The 21128-nt window shown below is 40.2% G+C and overlaps 1 protein-coding gene and 1 pseudogene across 22 annotated transcripts in view; both read left to right on the forward strand.

Moving 5' to 3' along the window:
- The window catches only part of KIF16B (kinesin family member 16B), a 276847-nt gene that overhangs the window by 232705 nt on the left and 23014 nt on the right, over positions 1–21128 (forward strand). For 18 of the 22 annotated variants that reach the window (XR_011430732.1, XR_011430729.1, XR_011430727.1 and 15 more), the window contains one exon: positions 8741–8824. The exons of the other annotated variants lie outside the window; for them this stretch is intronic. Coding sequence is in view for 12 of the 18 variants with exons in the window: in XM_070247112.1 (XP_070103213.1) it covers positions 8741–8824 (84 nt within the window). In the remaining 6 variants the exon portion in view is untranslated. The remainder of the gene's footprint in view (positions 1–8740; positions 8825–21128) is intronic. 22 annotated transcript variants of the gene reach the window in all.
- On the forward strand, positions 10079–15445 carry LOC138920074 (sentrin-specific protease 2 pseudogene; annotated as a pseudogene).

Consider the following 21128-nt stretch of genomic DNA (forward strand, 5'->3'; position numbering starts at 1 on the left):
AATTTTAAAATTATATTATTTTTATGTTGTCAAGATATAATATTCACATTCTTTTATACATATGTTATACATAATTCCCTCTTAGTTGTGAGTTTAAATAGAGGCAGTGTTTACTTTCCCGTGGTGTCTTCATTCCTGAGATCTTTCTGTTGTGCTGTCTCTTGGTTGGTTACTTTTGGTCGTGTAATATGTTTTGGAAGATTCACGTTAATATGTTTTACCTGAGTTCTTATCTGCTCGAGAAGGTCTGTCTGTGGCCTGTACGCTTGAAAGACACTTTGATTAGGGATAAGCCTCTTGGATCACGTTTTCTTTCTTTCCCTGAGCACATTTCATTTTCCATTGTTTTTTTCCCTCCTCTGTGTATTGTATGCTAATCTGTGTTTTTATTGTGTTTGTTCTACTTTTGTTCCTTCTGCTGGGGCTTTCATTCCAATACTGTTTTTGTTTCTTCCATTTCCTTCTTGAGTTCTTCTGGCTGACTTGTTTTTTTTGAGCAGGTGTGGGGGAGGCAGGGGGAAGGGCAGGGGTGGATGGTGTGGTGGTACTGCTTTTTCTTTTTTCAATCAACCTTTTTCATCTTAGAATAGTTTTAGACTGTGTTTTGGTTTTTTTTAAGATTTTAATTTTCCTTCTTTTTCCCCAAAGCCCCCCTGTACATAGTTGTATATTTTAGTTGTGGGTCCTTGTAGTTGTGGCATGTGGGATGCTACCTCAATGTGGCTTGATGAGCGGTGCTATGTCGGCACCTGGGATCCAAACGAGCTAAACCCTGAGCCACTGAAGCAGAGCCCGCGAACTTAACCATTCGGCCACCAGGCCAGCCCCTGGACTGTGTTTTTTGCCTTTTAGCATGCCTTATAATTTTTTGCTGAAAGCTGGCCGTGAAGTATTGGGTGAAAGGAGTTGAGGTAGATGGCCTTTAGCATGAGGTTTTATGTATGTTTTTCTGGCCAGCATACAGGCTGTGTTTGCTCTTTGTGATAGTTGTGGTGTCAGAGGCTAAAGTCTCCTCTAGAGCCCTTGTGTTGGTCTCCACTGTTGTCTCTGGGTTTTCCCAGAGACTTCTTCAACAGGCTTGCAGCTCTTTTAGCTGTGTCCCTCCCCGCCCCCCCCCCCCCCCCCCCCCCCCCCCCCCCCGCTGTTGTGCAGGAGCCTGCGGATGGGGATGTGGTGTGGGGGAATGGCAGCATTCTGTGGGCCTGTGATCAGGTGATCAGGTCTCGTCTTCAGTGAGCCTGAGTTGGGCACTTCACTTCCCCAGGGCGGTGGTTTGGCTTCAGTAAAAGCCAATGCGGTTAGATTCTAGTAGAAGAGTTTCCCTTGAGGGCAGGCCTTGTTAAGGAGAACAGAGAGCTCTGGGTGTATTTCAGAATGGTTACTTTTTCTCTCCTCCTGCTGGAACAGAGGGGATTTTTCTCCCATCTTCACAGTGAGAATCTGGTGGGGCTCCTGGAGGTAAAATTCACGAAAGTGTGGAGACCCTACCCCAGCCAAGACTGCCCCCTCTCGGAGCTTTTAACTCTCATACTAGTCTACACTGAGTCTCCAGCAATTCATCAATTACCATCAGTGTACATTGTTCCCACCAAAACTGGCTCCGGCCATGGGCCCCTATGCCCTCTAAGCTATGATTCTGTCTCCGCCTGTCTCTCCAGTTTGGAGACCATAGTTTGCCCTGTGACCTGAATTCTCTGATGAATCTAAGAAAACTTGTTAATTTTAGATTGTTCAGCTTTTTTCTTGTTGTGAGGAAAGGAGTAGTGGCTTCCCATCTCCTTACGTATCAGATCAGAAACCAAAAGTCCTATTTGAATAGTTTTAGATTTATAGAAAAAAATGTGAAGTTAGCAAAGAGAGTTTTCAAATACCCCATACCCACTTTCCCCTATTTTTAACAACTTATATTAGTATAGTGAACCAATATTGATACATTATTATTACCTAAAGTGTATATTTTTGAGATTTTCTTAGTTTTTACCTAATGTCCTTTTCTGTTCCAGGATCTCATCCAGGAAACCACATTCCATTTAGTCCTTATGTCTCCTTAGGCTACTCATGGCTATTGCAGTTTCTCATACTTTCCTTGTTTTAAATGACCTTGACACTTTTGAGGAATGCTGCTCAGATACTTTACAGAACCTCCCCAGCTGGGATTTGTCAGATGCTTTTCTCATGATTAGACTAGAGTTACGGATTTTGGGGAGGAAAATCACAGAGATAAAGTGCTATTATCTTCACATCATATAAAGGATACATACACTATTAGTATGAGTTAGCACTGTTGATAATTGACGTCGATCACCTGGCTGAGGTTTCTCCAGGTTTCTCTACTGGAAAGTTACTCGGTTTTCCTCCTTTCTGTGCTGTACTGTGGAAGGAGGTCACTCTGCACAGCACACATTTTAGTAATGGGGACATGTGCTCCACTTCCTTGATGGTGAAGTATCTCCATTAATTATTTTGAATTTTTCTACATGGGAGGCTTGTCTGTTCCTCTCCCCTTCTTTATTTGCTCAGTTGTTTCTACAGTCATTATATTTTGGGTTATAAGCCAATACTATTTTTTTTAATTTAGTTTTGTTTTTCAAATTGTTTCAGCTTTGGCCATTAGGAGCTCTTGTTCCTTTAACATAGTCCATCATTGTGCTTTGGTTTTGGGTGCTTCTTTACTTGCTGTCGCTCCAACATGCTTCAGGCGCATCTTACATATTCCCTTCCCAGTCTTAGAATCAGCCATTTCTCTAAGAGCTGCCTCACTTTTCAGCCTATTTTTCCCCCTTGTAGTCTCTTCTTTCAACCTGTGTATCACTTCTTTTATCTCTTTTTTAGAGATGATTTTTATAGTTCTTTAAGACTATGAATAATTTTTTGTCTGAATTCTTCCTGTTTATCTCTGGCCAATCCTTCTTGTGATGTGTGTTCTTTATCTTCCTTTTGCTTATGTTTCATTCAACAACTCCTCACCCCACCCGTTTTTATTCATAGTTCCAGTTTTGGTTTCTTCTAGTTATTTCTCCTCATTAAGTGAAGTGAACTAATCGTTGGGGGAAAACACCGTTGTATCATGGGGGAAGGAGGGAACCAATATTGGGGAGGAGGAAGGCCACAGGTGCTGCACGCCCAAACTTTGGCTTAGAATTTTTCTGAGTTTTTTCCCACCTGTTTTTCCCTTTGCTTTGAGATACGTCTTCTCTTATTTTCTGGCATTCACGAGAGCTGTGGGATCACTGGCTGTGGGCAGTAAAGCTAAAAACTTGCCCTCTGGCCTCTTCTCTCTGCCACTAGAGACAGGAGTCTCTCCAGGCTCTTGGTCCCGGAGCTCCCGCTGCCTTCCTCTTTGCTGTGGGTGTCCCCTACCTTATCCTTGTCCCCAGACGTAGCCTGTTTAGTCACTGAGGAACGGAATGCCTGAGAATTTGGATGCTTACTTTGGTGGACAGCTCATGGCCAGCCGTCTGGAGGTGAGGTGATGAGGTCTCTCAGCAGCCCCTCATCTCGTCCCTGCTCCGCACTGCTTTCCCGGGGTGCTGCCTGGCCTGCATTGTGGGGCTCTGATGGCTTCCTAGTTTGGAGACAGAGCGTTTACTTTACTTTTGATCTTTTTCGTTGTTTTTGGTGCTTTTGAAGGAGACAAAGGGAGCAAATAAAGCCTTTATTCCACCATCTTTAACCAGAACTGTTCCATCGGATTTTATGGTTTGTAGAAAGATTGTTTTTATTGCAATCACACTTTTCAACATGACTCTCTTCATGAAAGTTAGAAGCAGAAATGATGGTGCTTGCTCTTTATGAGAATGAAATCTTGTAGAAAGAAAGAAAATTACTTTTCCCTCATTACTGAATCCCAAGCATCTTGATCATTTTTCTGTGAATCAGAAATATTTACCCGAGTTCCTTTAGAATTTAGTTATTGTGAAGACTATAGAACTTCAGGAACTTTAGTTTTTAGAAATATGGGACCCTGTGTTTCCTTTGTCAGAGGTAACAAAGGAAATCAGAGGGGTCCTCTCCACCTGCAGATTGCCACCCACTGCTCCTGACAGCATTTCTCACGGGAGTCAAATCCAGACCGTCTGCTGCATTAAAAATGAGGCACTAAAATGGAAATTTGTAAATATTGAGAACTTGAGAAGAAATGAAAATGTCTAGCTAATATTGCTATTTTATTTTAAATTTTCTGTTTAACATGAGAAACCAAACAAGTAAACAGAAGATGTTGGTGTATGTAGGGCATGGGTGGAGAAGCAGGGATGGTTCAGAATCCCCTCTCGGAGCCTGTCTTGTCATCTTCATCTGTTGGAAATTCTGCTTTTCAGACGGCAGTGCATTCAGCAGAATGGAAGCGGTTTTGTGGGGTTTTTTTTTTTGGCTCTCCAGGCACATTATTTGTTCAGACCAGTGTCTCTTTCGATCTTGGTAAATTGTCCGTTTTGAAAAACGTTTGGACAGTGTAAATAATTCACAATCCAGAAATGAAAGCTCCGAAAGATTGCTTTGGCTGTTCTGTTTAAAATAAATGAGAAAGGAGCTTCGTGCTCGTGCAGAGAAGAAATTCAGGCCTCTTTGCTACCCCAGCTTTCTAAACTCTTCTAAGAATTTTTATAGTATTATTATTTTTGGATGAAGCAGCAATTCCCCCTGTCCTCTTTCCCCCATCCAAGTAAAGACTATGATGGTCTTTTTTACCCCCCTTTCTGGAAGATTGGCTGATTTTAGGAGGGCCCTGTAATTTGTTCTATGTCAACACCTGTTGGTCCCCAAATGGCTGCCTGTGCCACCAGTCCTGCTGTCCCAGCTCTGTGGTTTCCTCAGTGTTATCTATTTTTAAAGGTATTTCTAGTTTTGTTTTATTTTTGAGTGGTTTAAGAAAAATATTCTTTTGAAAGAAGGTTGGTTTAGATATAAGCAACTGACAGTCCATCAAATGAGAATGTTTACCCTTGACGTGTAAAGCAACTGGAAATGTGTCTCTGCGCTAGTGGTCACTTAAAAATATCACTGTTCATACAGGGTTTAACCAGCTAGAATTGCTCTATTCAAGCATTTTTAACTTACAACATTGGCAATTTCATCTCATTCAACCTAAGAGCTTATAGATAGCAAGGCCTAAACAGCACTGTTACAATTCTCTAAAAAGAAGAAATGAGGTTCTTTCCATTCTATCAGAAGGGAGAGAGTTGTAAAGCTGTTCTTACGTAATTATAATTATTTAATAGAGGCTGGTTTTTTTTGTACTTTGCCTCATGACCTTGCCTTTCTACTTTAGTTTGTTTGTGTCCCAGCCCCACCAATGGAGCATGAAGCCCCAGAAGTGTGCATTTCTATCATAAGTCACATTGGAACTTCTGCTCCTATTCCTTTTTTCCTTCCCTCCAACACTTCAACTATGTGTAAGGATAGCCACCATTATTCTTATTTTTTATTACAGGAGGAGTAAAATAATAGGAACTAGTCAATCTTATATGTCCCGGGACAGACTTCTGGAGAACCCACCTCCAGACTCATCCTCTGTCCTGTTACTGTCCTGTTCCATTGGTGCATACACGTCTTCAGTGGGGTTCTGCTGACAGCTCCTGTTGGCACTGTTGTTCACTGCCTAGCAGCTATACATCATTTTTCTGGTTTAATACACTTAAGGAGGAATTGCTTCCTTTCTTCTGAATCCTGGATCCCCAAGGGCTTCAGAAGGGTTTCTTCCATACATTGCTGATACCCTTTATAGCGCTGTCACAGAAAACCCAGAGTCAGTCCAGATTCCTCATCTTGACTCTGCCACCCCACGAATATAAACCTTTCCAAGTCATTTAACTCTAGACCTGTTTATCTCTAAAGTTAGACAGTTGAATACTATAGTCCTATGATTATATGCCTAAAAGTTGTTTAAGGTTACTGTTTCTTTTTTCCTAAAATCTGAACAACAGTACTACACATAAGTTTATACATAGTTATACTTTATAACTTTATACATAGTTATTTCACAGGGTGGATATTAATAGCACAAAGTATTAGCCTCCATCTCAAGATGGAGCACTACTGTTGACTACGAGGAAATTTAAATGCTTGATCCTCACCTGCTTCAGCTTCCTGAAGTCCATTTAGTGCGCCATTTCTGATTGAGCGTGCAAGTGTGACTATAAATTTCCCCTGACAGAAACCACATCACCTCATCAGCTTCATAAGAAAATGACAAAACAACCAACTGTGAAAGCATGCTTGCCAAGCTTTCAGCATCTCTGCCTTGGGGGGAAACACATTTGTATAAATGAAATCGAGGCTGGATGAAGCCCAAAAGACAAGCTCTGGTGTACCTGTCTTCTCTCAGCGGCAACATATGGGAAGTGTGTTTGTGCCAATGAGGCCAGGATTCCAGAAAACCCTTCGCTTCTTGAAGCCACATCACTGGTCCAGGGATGGAGAGAGGATGAAGGGGATGGGGCATCCTGCTTTCTTAGTAATTACTAGATCTATAACAAAGAATAATAGTAGCCTAAGTCCATTCAGCATTGCTTCACTAAATCTCCCCAGAAACCTGGTGGGATTTGGTATGACTGTCTGCATTTTTTTCTGTAGAGAATACTCAGGCTCAGAGAAACATAGCTGGTTTAGCTAGTTAGCGGTCAAGCTGAGATTCAAACTGGGTCTGTCTTACCTCAGTGCTCTTGGTCTTTCACTTGACCTTGAACTGATTTTAAAATTGAATGTCAGCAACACAATTGGAACATTGGTGTGAAAAGGAGGAGAAGAGGTGCCACGTCCCACCCACCCGAAGCTTGCTTTGTTTTGGTAGAAAGTGCACTAGAGTGTGAAAGAAGTGAACATTTCCCTGACTTCAGTTAACTTTAAAAAAGTCATCAAAGATACCTTAAAGAGCACGAAAGGGGAAAATTATCAAGAAGAAGGCAGATACCTAATAAAAAAAATGGCCAGAGGAGTTGAACAGACACTTCCCCAAAATGACTAACCAGATAGTCAACGAGCGTGTGAAAAGATGCTCAACTTCAGTAGTCATTAGAAAAAGCAAACCTGAACCACAATAGAAATTACTGCGTACCCATTGGAACTGATAAGATGAAAACAACCACAGTCCCAAGTATTGGTGAGGATCTGGAGCAACTGGGTCTCTCCGTCACTGCTAGTAGGCATGTCAGTTAATAAAACCACTTTGCAAAACCAAATTTGGTTTCATAATTTCAAATACAACTGAACACTTGCACACCCATGCATTTTTACTCCTAAAGAGTATGACCAACAGAAATCTCTACATATTTTCCTATAGGTAAATCCATACGTATAGGAAAATATTCATTGCAGCACAATTCCTAATGACCAAAAACTGGAAACTAAGAAGAAACTCAACAAATAAATGGTGGAATGTTCACGTAATGGAGTAATTTATCACCACGAGAATGAGCGAGCTAATGCTATGCCTAACAACATGGATGATCTCACAATCATGAGGCAGTGCGATGAAGGCAGACTCAGAGGAGTTCACGCTGTATGATACCACTTACATGAATTTCAAAAAGAGCACAAACTAGAAGTCCATTAGGCTGGGGTTGACCTTTGTAAGGGGTGGAGGGAGTGACTGGAATGGAGCACTTGGGGGTTCTGGGGTGCCGACAGTGTTCTATTTCTTGATCTGGGTGGCGGTCACAGTGTGTTCAGACTTGAAAATTCGTCAGGTTGTTCACTTATGTGCATTTTTCTGTGTGTATATTTTACTTTAAAACTAAGTTTTTAAAGTACTATATATTCAGATACTAGTTTTTAATTTTTGTCTCTCACTGTGGCAATATAAATTTAAATCAACTGAGAGATTTGCATATGTATAAAATAGGAATTTTGTGGCATATTGTGACCTATATTGTGGGAGAAATGTTGTTAATTTTTTCTTGATAATGCTTCATTGGTCTCTCAATTTGTCTGAACCTGACAAGGTAAGGAAGGAAGGAAATAGTGAATTTCATCAACACCAACAATTATTGCTGCTTAGCATTCATTCAACCAAAGCAACACTGGCTGGTCAGGTTTTCACCAGATTATAGAGTTCTTTCTTGCCTCAGAGTCTATAATAAAGCTTACGTTTTCGTTATGGTTTCTACACCTCTAAGAAGAGAAGCATAAGGAAAATAACTATGAAATTCCAAGACTTGGCTAAAACAAATTCTGAACCTTTATTCTTTAGGAAACAAGGTGAAAAGTTTCAAAGAGAAGTCCTCTTTTCACATGGGAAATGTCCATTTGCAGTAGTAGCTGAGAAAAGGCAATATGGAATGTTTAAAGAACCTTAGAAGTGGTCTGAGAACCATTTCACAGAGTGTTCAGGTAGTGTGTGAGTTGAGTTTTCAAATTCTCACCTCAACAGAAAAATTGATTTCTCTTTTAAGAAGAGGACTAAAAGAAGAACAAACTCGCATTTTGGAAAAAAAAATTGTAAAACACCATCTGGCAAAGAGTCTAATATGTTGCTGAAAACAAAATACTGAGACTCAGGTCAGCCTTTCTTTGAGTTCCCATCATCCTATCCTGCCTTCTTATTTGACCATTGTGGAGTCTTGCCTGATCTGTTCAAGGTACAGAGGTGGATGATGACAAAGCAAAGCAAGACCTGGCATCTTTAAACTTCCGACCTCTTTCTCTTTCTACCCCGTGATAGAGATTCCAAATGATAGATTAATAACAGTCCAAAGATCATAGGTATACTATTAATACTTCTCTTGTAAAATATGTATTTCAGCTTGCTACCCTCGAATTCCCTCCAAAGAAACTTTTTGGAAACAAGGATGAACGTGTGGTTGCTGAGAGGCGAAGTCACTTGGAGGTAACAGGATTAAGCTTTCCTTTCTCTGTGTATTGAAAATTTGCCATCTGATTGGCCAGTGAGAATTATTCCCGTTAAACACTGTGACTCTTGTTCATGAGTGTGAAGGTGCTGCTTCATTAACACAGGAGATGGCAGCAGTAGATTATAAAGTAATGTTAGCAGTTTATTTAAAATTTAAGTCATTATCCCCCTATGGTCTATTGAAACAGTTTTCTGGATTTTAAGGAGGTACATTTATTCTAAGGGTTAGGAAGCAGGTTGCGAGTGAGAACTAAATATTCACCATAGACAGATGGTATGTAATACAGGATGAGGGTATGAAGCTTACTGAAAAAAACTTGCATTAATTAACTAAAGATTTATAGTATTGCATCATTGTTACTTTTTCAAGATAGTTGGAAGCAAAAAGACACGTACCTATTTCAGTCATGGTTGGGTTTTCTTAGACTTCTTTTAACTTAATCTTCTGAGCCAGCTGCATGCAGAACTTTGGTTCAACACAACTGTTGTTTTTCGGACTACCTCTCTGCCAATACACATTGGTCACTGCTTTGTATAGTTTGTCTTTCTTTTTAGGATAGAGTTGCTTATTTGATTGGAATTTGATGCTAACGAGGCTGAGTCTGTGTACTGAGGCCTGGTCACAGGGAGTCCTCAGTTGGCTACTCTCTTGTCGTTGTGAGCTACTCAGGCAGACGGAATAAGGTTACAAATAGCCTAATACAGTCTCATGTCAGCAGACTTTCTGGGGGCTTCTCAAAGTCCTCTTTGCTACTTCTTTAAGAGGAATAATAATATCTTTTGCAAATGAAATCAAACAAGAGAAGGCCTCGGATCCCTTTCTGAAGTGTGAAGTGCTACATAAAAATCAGATATCATACCTGTTCCCAGTGACAGCCAGTTTGAAATGCCTGCCCAATGACTGAATGTCATTGAACCGAGGATTAGGGAAACTTCCAGAGGCTGGAGGTTCCAGTGAGAGGAAAAGTAGAGAGGGAGGGGACATGGAGAAATGGAAGACTAGGAGATTGTGGTCCATGGGGGACATTTTAGAGTTTTGAGGTCCTCTGTATAGAACTGCTCTATATGGAGGAAAGACGCGTTTTCAGGGTGTGGCCATGCTTACCGGTATTTGAGTTAAACTTTAGAGTTACATGTTTGAAGAGATCCTGAAACTATTAAGATGGAGCTTTGGCAGGGTCATTGCAGGCTTCTAAAAATCATCCTATAAGATAGCATGATCCTCCTTGGCGGTGGTGGCCGAGGCGGTGAAGGCGGCAGTGGCGGCGACAGCTCTGGGGTTTGCGTCTCGGGGTGTGTCGGCCGCCGCTGCTGCTTGGGCCTGGTATGTACAAATGGCTGGTTAGGATTCTCGGCACCATTTTCCGTCTCTGTGACCAGCCGGTGCCCCCTGCCCGGGCCCTCCTGAAGAGGTGGCGCTCGAACAGCACTCTGTTGTCTACAGTGGACACTGATGAAATACCAGCCAAAAGACCAAGATTAGATTGTTTTATTCACCAAGTGAAAACCAGTCTCTACAATGCTGCCGGCTTATTTGGATTCCCATTCCAGCTGAACACAAAGCCCATGGTAACTGCTGCTTGTAATGGAACACGGAATGTGGCCTCTTCAGAAGAGGTATTTTCAAACTCCTCATCTTGTGAACTGACAGGTTCTGGATCCTGGAACAACATGCTGAAACTGGGTAATAAATCTCCTAATGGAATAAGTGACTATCCAGAGATCAGAGTGATAGTAACCCGAGATCAGCCTCGCAGAGTCCTGCCTTCCTTTGGTTTTACCTTGAACTCAGAAGGCTATAATAGAAGACCCGGTGGCCGTCGCCGTAGCAAAAGCAATCCAGAGAGTTCCTTAACGTGGAAACCTCAAGAGCAGGTTGTAACAGAGATGATCTCTGAAGAGGGTGGCAAGGGTCTGAGGCATCCCCATTGTACAGTGGAGGAGGGTGTTCAAAAAGAGGAAAGAGAGAAGTACTGGAGGTTATTGGAGCGACTTAAAGAAGGTGGTCATGGAAACACTGTTCCTCCTGTAACTTCAGCACATCATAGTTCTCAAAGAAGTCGCACGGACTCATTAAAGACCAAAGGCTGGGGGGAAGAGCAAAGTCACAGAGTCAAAACAGCTTAGTTTGTTCCAAAATCATATAGAGTTGTTGAAACAAGGGGACCTCTGTGTTCTGTGAGACGTGAAAAGAGATGTTCAAAGGGGAAAATTTCTGATATAGAGAAGACAGTTGGAATCAGACTCGAAAATGAAGGTAGGAGAGGACACCAGCTGGAACCTGACCTGTCTGAAGAAGTGTCAGCCTGGCTCCGCCTAGGCAGTGGAAGCAATGGCTTACTCAGGAGGAAGATGTCAATACTTGAGACTAAAGAGAAAAATTGCTCAGGCAGAGACAGGGATAAGAGGACGGATGATCTTCTTGAACTTACAGAGGACATGGAAAAGGAAATCAGTAATGCCCTAGGCCATGGCCCTCAGGATGAGATTCTAAGTAGCGCTTTCAAACTCCGAATCACTCGAGGAGATATCCAGACCTTGAAGAACTATCACTGGCTCAATGACGAAGTCATTAATTTTTACATGAATCTTCTGGTGGAAAGAAATAAAAAACAAGGGTATCCAGCACTTCATGCATTCAGTACTTTCTTCTATCCCAAATTAAAGTCTGGGGGTTACCAAGCAGTGAAAAGATGGACCAAAGGGGTCAATCTCTTTGAACAGGAACTTATTCTGGTGCCTATTCATCGGAAGGTACATTGGAGCCTGGTGGTGATAGACCTAAGAAAAAAGTGTCTTAAATATCTGGATTCTATGGGACAAAAGGGCCATAGGATCTGTGAGATTCTCCTTCAGTATTTACAGGAGGAAAGTAAGACCAAAAGAAATATTGATCCGAATCTTTTAGAGTGGACCCACTACAGCATGAAGCCACATGAGATTCCTCAACAGGTGAATGGGAGTGATTGTGGAATGTTTACTTGTAAATATGCAGATTATATCTCTAGGGACAAACCTATCACATTTACTCAGCACCAGATGCCTCTCTTCCGGAAGAAGATGGTGTGGGAAATCCTTCATCAGCAGTTACTGTGAGAATGCCCTGCCCAGTCCCTCTAGCTGCTGGTGGTTCTTTCACAGACGGACGTGTCCATATACCTCATGCATTGTGGGTTAAGAAGTCCCTGCATCACTCTGTTCTCGCACAGGTACTGAGCTGTCAGAGCCCACCAGGCCTCTCGCAGCACCCTAGTCCTGACTTGGCGTGCGGAGGGCTGCTTGCAACCCTGCTCGGAAGGCTGTGCCTGCTCAGAGCCCTGGACTCTTCAACCCCAACAAGAACAAACGCTAATTAATACTTTTTTTTAAGATTTATTTTCCCTATGAATGTGGGAAATGCAAGATTTATTCTATGATTTCTTTTGTGTGTGTGTTTGTTCACAAGTATTCATTCACTCACTCATTTGCAAACATAACGGGCAGTGGTTTTCTGCTGCTCTTTTACAGTTAACTCTAAAAAAAAAAAAAAAAAAAAAAAGATAGCATGATCCTAATACCCAGCTGAAGAATTTGCCTTCAAGAGAAAGATTACCATGGTGAGTCTACTTTATCAAGTTCTCTTAAAAGTTGATTTCATCATTAAAAAATAACAATAAAACTAATGATAGTTTCCTTTACCTAACTCTTACCTGCCTCAGTTATCTAGACTGTCTTTAATGGAAACATGGAGAATGATAGTGTATAAAAACACGCTTATAAACCAACAGAAAATAGACTGTTGTCATTCCTAGCTACTCAGGACTCTAATTAAATTCACACAGTGCCTAGCTGTGCCACAACAGATGGGGCATTTGGTGTGCTATACACTTGTGACTCTCGTCTTTCCATTCCAGCTTCCAGAGTCAACAAAGTCCACGGCACTCTTTCACTCTTGGTACTTTTGGGTGGGCCCATGTTTGTTCTTTCAGGGTCACCTACTTAATCACTTAGCCCTACCAAGCCACCAACTGTTGATGCGTAGAGTTCTGTGTCAATGTCTCTACCAATACGAGGATCCCTTCCATTGCCTATGACTGTCACTCAAGTGTGGTATTAGCCTTTATAGAATGGATTCCATATCTCATGGAAATAGGCACTTATATTTTAAATTAAATGTATGTCATCTAATGTTGATTTTTAAATCTTTGCTCTTTTCAAGGAGTGAGCATAATTCAGCTTCACTTAGATGGAAAATTAATCTGAGCTTCTTGGGTTAATTTCCTAAGACTATTGTAACAAATCACTATTTGATTTAGTGCATTTTCATGTGAAAATTAACATAACTATCTTCCCTGAACTTCCTATTCTATTTACTTTAGTTATACATTTATTTAGTTCCTAATACATGCTGGAGACAGTGCTAGGTATTATATAGAATATAAAGATAAATGAGACATTTCTTTCCCTCTAAGAGCATGTATTTAAATTCCTATATGAAACTTTACCTGGAGGTATATTAAATACATAAGCACATCCAGAAAGGTGGATTCCAGTAGGACACATTTGTTGAACTAATACACACTAACTTACATAGTGTTTGCTGAAAAGGAATTACCTGACGATTTTTAAAAGCCAGAATTACAACTTTATAAGTCTCGCCCTGATTGAGCTGTAAAAAGCAGTGTTTTAAGCAAGCATTCAGTTGTGTTTTGATCTTTCTTACTATTAAAATATTTCCAACATTTGGATCTTGTGTTTGAGTTTATCAGCAAAAAATATAAAGTGTTTTCATGTTAAAGACATAGACACCATGTTGCCACTTGCCAAGTTATATAAGTTAAATCTGTTAAAGTGATTGTTTGTCAAAATGATAGGTAGTAACAGAAATTTCTGTCGTGAGATGTTTTGGAGAGAGGAGTATTAGTGGTGTGTGTGGCGGTGGTGGTGGTAGCAGTGTGGGGCCTGGGGATGGTCACATTGAATATATTGCACGATAAAAGGAGTAAGAAAGAACATGATGCTGGTAAATGGAGGAGTATACATTTGGCCTCCGGTGCTAACTCTTACTGATAAACCTGTATCAGCTTCACCCTCACAAAGTTATCAGGCCAACTCTGGTTTATACCTGGAGCCAGTTTTTCCAGAATCTGGCCTGTTATTGTTTTGCATCTCATGCTTAAACGCTTCCCAGCGCTTTTGCTCAGAAAGAGCCGCAGAATCTTTGAAGGTTTCCAAGGTGGACGGATCTGCCTATTGCTGCCGCCATGGCCGTGCTGGAACCAGGTCAATAGAAGTGTGCGTGTCATGGGCAGACCCTGCCATCAGGCAGTCAGAGGATTATGAGGGCAGCACACCCGCTGTGTGACGTGCTTCCCAGGCTCATCCAGCCCTTCTTGTAACCCAGACAGCAGTCCAGGAGACATGTAGGGCAGATAAAGCTGTAGAATAACTGGAAAAGTATGCATCACTCTGCCTGATGACTTATTTTGTGCAGAAATGTGATTTTTACTATATTTGAAGACAGATACCCATTACTATTAGGTTGAACCATTGGAAACTGCCCTTGATGTGAGTCAAAAATGGTGGAGTATTGGCAATTTCGTATGCTCCCGCATAATGCTACTGCTACCTCACATTTACTAGGTGTCTACTAAGTAGTAGGCATGAGGAAAATGCTAATGTATCATGTCATTTACTCCTCCCAACCGGTTTATGAGACAAGTTCTATTATTATCTCCATTTTACGGGTGAGAAAATGAAGTCTTAGGGATGATAAACAAGACCATATAGCTAGTAAGTGGTGAAGGCTCAGTTCCTGCTAGAGTGACTTTCAGAGCATGCACCTTCCCTCCACGATCAGCACGCTCCACGTTTGAAATGGCGTTGGGTCTTCGTGTAAATAAATGTATTTCTTTTGAGGAAACGTCATCTTCCAGCATTATCACCAAAATATTAACTAAGATCCGTTGCCTAATTATTTATTCTTAAGTACCATTTTATCCATTCAGCAATTATTGAGCACCTATTCTGTGCCAAGCAGTGTTCTGGAACTGAAAACACTCTCGAGCAACGTGGTGTTCCTTTTCCTCATCTCTTAACTGACCCTGGCAGTAGGGATGGCTGTATTTTTGTTGTTGTTTAAGGAAAGATGTTTATTGCAATCGTTGATTTTTAAAGATTTGCTTCATGGCTCATCAAAGGTTCTGAATCTGAAGTGCTTATAGATTTTTTTATTTTTAAAGATATGAGATGTCACATTTTCCTATGCAGATTTATTTCCTATCTGAATTACTGAGGAATATAAACTCAGCATATCTTTAAAGAGATTTTTGTGACTTTAAATATTATATGTATTATATAAAAATATATAGCATATAAATATTACATGGATATCCAAATGGATATCAAATTGAGTTCTAATAATTAAAATGTGATATGATATTTATTAACAATAGGCCTTAAACATCCCGAGTTGAACACATGACTCTAGAATATACTGCTTCTCAAAACTGCAGTGGTAAAGGACCAGTTATTTACACTCCATCCTTTATCAGTACTTTTGCAAGATGAGTGAGAATTAATTACTAGAAAAATGAAATGAAAAAAATGAAACAAAAAGATTGTATAAAATACAAGCCCAATTCTCTTTTTACTATATGTAGATTCAACAGGCGTAAAATTACTCTGTTAAATTGTGATGTGTCTAAAATACAAACCAGACTTTGCGTGCCACTTTTCTGGAAACTACATGAAACCTCACTTCTACTTCCTTTAAGACTTCTGTCACTTTCTCACTTGTACCTAAAGATATGTTTATGTCTCAAAACTTCTCATGTACTCCCAAGTTAGAAGGCAGCAGACTTGACATCAAATTAGATTCCTAATCTCCTATGCTATTTCGTACGAGCCTCACATTCATTGCATTATTCACTGAATTATCAGAAAATCTACCCACATTAGCCCCAAATTGGTGAGTTTTTTGTTTTGTTTTTGTTGATTGATAAGAGGTGCATTTTGGGTTACTAATTTCAGAGATGTTATCATCTACTTGGAAACATTTCTACTAATCATCTTAATAGTCTCTCATTTCAAGGAGTAACTGTAATTAATGAAAACAAGTGAAACCTTCTAAAACCATAAAGCTTTCAAGAATAATGCAGCCACCTTTGGAAGTAAGAACCTGAGAAACTTCTAGGAAGTTTTCTTCAAAGTACTAGAGCAGGCAGCAGCCCAGGGCCACTTCTTTCTTTCTTCCCCATTTTCATCTCAATAGTTAAAACATCAAGATGGATAAAAATAATGTGGTAGCTAAGAGTGTGGGCCTTGGAGTGGATCAGCCCAGTCTTGAATCCTGGCTCTGTCACTTTGGAGTTATTTAATGTCACTGCTTCAGTTTCCTTATCTGTAAAATGAGGATAGTAATAATAATACCACCTTCTTAGAGTTGACCTGAGGATTAAATGGGTCATGTGTGTAACGTGGAATCTGGTACAGAGAAGAACACTCAAAAGTGGTAGGTGGTTCGATGATGACAGTGAAGATGGTGGTGGTGGTGATGATGACGACAACGACGAGATCTAAGATACGGCACATCTTAGATCTGCTTTGAGAGCCAAGGAAGGACAGAAGATCACCCCCACCAGCAGTCATTAAGTGTAACAATAGAGTATCTCAGTTTGTCACATCTACTTGCACAATCAATTTCTTAGGGCAAAGACTCTAAAATTATGTGAGTATTCTTATTCATAGTGATACCTGGAAGATACCAGGAATCTCTTGCTGTAATATCAGCCTTTCTTTCAACCTGTAATATTGTAATCTGAAAAGCAGAAATGGCTTTCGGATGATATAATCATGATGGAGCTATTGTCCAGAGTGAAAAAGACTGGAGGCATGAGATCATTATGAAATGAGCACAGCTCCTCCACATTTACATAGCTGTTACTCACAGCTGTTTAGTTTTCTTTGCATGTCTCCTGGGTTATTGACTGCTAGACAGCCCACTGTGGAGTTCTCGACTCACCTGATTTATCCCATGAGCTTCTGCCTGTGAAAAAAATAGACAAATGTCATTGCCTTTCAGTGAGAGATCCCTAGAAATACACCTATTTTTTAACAATGTTAGATTTATTAGCTCACTGCACTAAGGGGGAACAAATACCATGGGAAGTGTTGGGTGGGGCATCTCGGCAAGAACGTATTACAGAGAACTTAGGATAGGATTTGGGCTTAGCTTAGGTGATTTTGGGGAGAGTGCAAGAAAGTGGGGCTTGCTCTGGATTGGATGCTGGGCGAATTCTCTGATTAGGTGTCCTAATGTCTAGAAGGCAAGAAGCACAGAGTGAAGTTAAAACTGTGATTAATGAAAAAGTAGCAGTCACCCATATTAGCCAGAATTGGGGGAATTTGATCGTATCTGTGGTTGTACAATGTTCATGTTTTTGTCTGTGTTCAGATGTGGTTGTGAAGTGATCTTTTGTTTGTTTGTTTGTTTTACTCCTTCATGGTCACAGAGTAGCCTTGACTCATGTTGATATTCTTTGAAATTGTCTGCAGTTGACAGAAGAACACTGCAGGTTAGCTGCGAGTACCAGCTTGGCTCCCAGCGGCTTTTCTTATCTTTTTCTTAGAGTAAAGGGACGCCCAGGGTTGATAGGCATTGTCCCTTCTAATGGGAACAGTGAGCTAAATGAACACGTTGTTTTCAAAATAAAATCTTGTTAGTTCAAATGCCTTATCTGCCAAACATAGGTGTTAGTAGTGGCTGTCAGCACTGATGTATCTCCACTACCACTCCCCCCACTGCCCAGAGTCACTTTTCTGGCTGATGGTGTCTGCAACACACACCATCTAGCTTTTCTAACAAGTTTCTCATTTTACTTTAGTTTTATTTTACTTTCAAACCTTAAATTTCCAACAATGGAGTCATTTGGTTAAGAGATTTTATAGGTTGAGCCCTTTCAGTTGCACAGTAAATTTCAGGAGCTAAAATCCTTGCATTTTCTCATTCATTTGGCTATCTGAAAGATATCTAGCAATTCTGTGCTTAATTTAACATTCTTCCCATCTACTCTCTGCTGATCTTACAAAATTGGTAATGATAGAACCATTATCAAACATAGGCAGCGATTTAGGAAACACCTCACAGAAAGAACCATTTTCTTTCTCATTTATGTTTTTATTTTTTCTTCCGGTTATCTGGTTATTTCACGTTAGCAGGGGATGTTTTCTGTTATTAGTCTATTATCACCATTGTCAGCAGCAAAGCTTTTTTGAAGGAGGTTAAGTGGCTGTTGATGCTTAGAGGAGATTGAGCTGGACTGTGGCAGCTGGTCCACTTTGGTGCTTCGTGGAGTCGGAGAAGCTGAAAATGGTGTAATCCTGGGGTTAAGATTTGGGAAGGGGATGGGAAACTCAGTGTGGTATTGGAAAACTGTGGAAAGTTCTAGAGTTAGACCTGGGTTTGAAACCCTTTGATATGGTACACTAGTATCTGTGACCCTCCCTAACTTCACTAAGTTAGTTTCCTCCCTAAACTTCACTTCCTTACTTATTAAATGGCAGAAATCATATCTACTCCATAGAATCATTGGAATTACATGAGAAAGCATATATTGCAGAAGTAAGCAGTGCCACAGAGGGAGAGAAGGAAGCATAAGAAACAGCAAACTCTAGAGGCAGACTGCCTGTCTAGAAATCATTTTATACAATAAAAGGCCTTACAGTATCAATATAAGTTGGTGCTTTATGGTCACATCAAAGAGTGTGTATCCCAACCAAAGGGAAAAATCTCACTTTGGTTTCCGTGAACAGTCCTTGGTTTAAGAGGAAACCAAAATCAAAACAAATGTTTTGAAGGAAGGCAACAACTTCCAAACTCAGATGGAGGCTTGGAGGGGGAAGGGCTGTACGCGTCATACTGTCATCAAACAGTTTTACTCTCTGCCGTTTTCTCCTTCTCCTTCCCCAAATGGCATCCTGTATGGGATGATAGCTAACAATTCTGGGACTGAAAACACACAAACAGTGGAGAAATTGTTCTCCACCATTGTGCTCCCAATCTAAAACTCTAGGCTGGCGATCACGACCTTTATTTCCTTATTGGTTGTAATTTAAGTCAGCCGAAGCATCTCCGAGCTTGGAGCAGCTCCCTCAGTCTTCTCAGAGGCCTGCCCTCAAGTAGACGCAACCCTCCCCTGCCCTCCCCACCAGGCATCCCTCTTGTTTCTTGGGCACAGCACTTAGCAGTGGTTAGAGGGGTTTGTTTGTTGGTTGATTTTTAAGTGATTCATGTTTTACTAAAAGCTAAGTCCTCTGAGGACGGGGATTCCAACTGCCTTGTCCTCAGTGCCTACAACAGCATCTGGCCCTTAATAGGCCCTCAGTGAATGTTTGCCGAATGCGCAGTTAAAGCTGTATTGAACAGCAAATAGCACATATTTATTCTGACGAAAAACCATTTTATTTATTTTTTTTTCTGAAGATTGGCACCTGAGCTAACAACTGTTGCCAATCTTCTTCTTTTTTTTTTTTTCCTACTTTTTCCTCCTCAAATCCCCCCAGTATGTAGTTGTATATTTTACTTGTGGGTCCTTCTAGTTGTGGCATGTGGGATGCCGCCTCAACATGGCCTAACCAGCAGTGCCATGTCCGTGCCCAGAATCCGAACCCTGGGCTGCCGAAGCAGAGTGTGAGGACTTAACCACTCGGCCATGGGGCCAGCCCCTGACCATTTTAAAATGAGAGCATGTGCTTAAACGTGGGTTTAAATCCTAGTTCTGCCACTTTGTATATGCCATTGGGTAAGTTTCTTACCCACTGTGAGCTCCATTAATCTCAATGTGAAACAGGGATAAATAAGAAGAGCTAACTTTCAGAGTTGTTGAGGGATCAAATGAGAATGATATGTAAAAATCACCTAATAGAAGAAATTGATAAAGGATAATCATTAAAAGCATACACTATAGAGTCCAGCAGACGTGGTTGTGAATCTGTTCTGACTCAGTGACCTTGGACAAGTTACTTAACCTCTCTGTGAATCAGTTTCCTCATCTATAAAATGGGGATAAAGGGGTTTATAAATGTGGGATAGTGATACCCACCTCATACAGTTGTTGTGAGGGTTAAATGAGATGATTCATGTAAAATACTTAGACAAGTGCCAAGCACACAGCAAACACTAGCAATGATAATCATTTTTAAAAATATTGCTACACTGCAGTTGCCATACAGTGACTTACAGTATACTTTTAAAATTAAACATTTAAAGTCCTAATTAATGCAGTAAGACAAGAAAAGGAAATAAAAGGTGTACTGATTCAGAAAGAAGACATAAAACTGTCTTTTTTTGCAGGTGACATATTGTCTATGTAGAAAATCCAAAATAATTAACAAAAAAATTCTTCTGCAATTGATAAGCCATTATGGCAAGATTGTAGGATATAAGGTTAATATACAATAGTCAATCACATTCCTATATAACAGCAATAAACAAATGGAATTTGAAATTAAAAACATAATACCATTTATATTAGCACTCCCAAAAATTAAGTAAGTGGGTAAAAATCTAACAAAATATGTAATAAGATCTATATGAGGAAAACTATAAAGCTCTAAGAAAAGAAATCAAAGAAGTAAACAAATGAAGAGATATTCCATGTTCATGGATAGGAAGACTCAATATTGTTAAGACATCAGTTTTTCTCAACTTGATCTATAGATTCAATGCAATTCCAATCAAAATCCCAGCAAGTCATTTTGTGAATATGGACAAACTGATTCTAAAATTAATATGGAAAGGCAAAAGACCAAGAATAGCCAATACAATATTGAAGGAGAAGAACAAAATTGGAGGATATACACTACCCAATTTCAAGACTTATTTTAAAGCTACAGTAATGAAGAGAGTGTGTTATTGGTGAAAGAATAGACAAATAAATCAATGGAACAGATTAGGCAATTCAGAAATAGACCCAAGTAAATATAGTCAATTGATCTTTAACAGAGGAGCAAAGGCAATACAATGGAGCAGAAATAGTCTTTTCAACAAATGGTACTGGAACAACTGGACATCCACATGCAGAAAAAAAAAAATTAATATAGAAACAGACCTTAGACTCTTCACAAAAAGTAACTCAATCTGGATCATGGACCTAAATGTAAAACGTGAAACTATAAAACTCCTAGTAGATAACATAGGAGAAAACGTAGATGACTGTGGATAGGTTGATGATGTTTTAGATACAATATCAAAGGCATGATCCATGAAAGAAGTCATTGATAAGGTGGATTTTGTTAAAAT

Source organism: Equus caballus, chromosome 22 (genome assembly GCF_041296265.1).
Source record: "Equus caballus isolate H_3958 breed thoroughbred chromosome 22, TB-T2T, whole genome shotgun sequence".
Taxonomy (NCBI): Eukaryota; Metazoa; Chordata; class Mammalia; order Perissodactyla; family Equidae; genus Equus; species Equus caballus.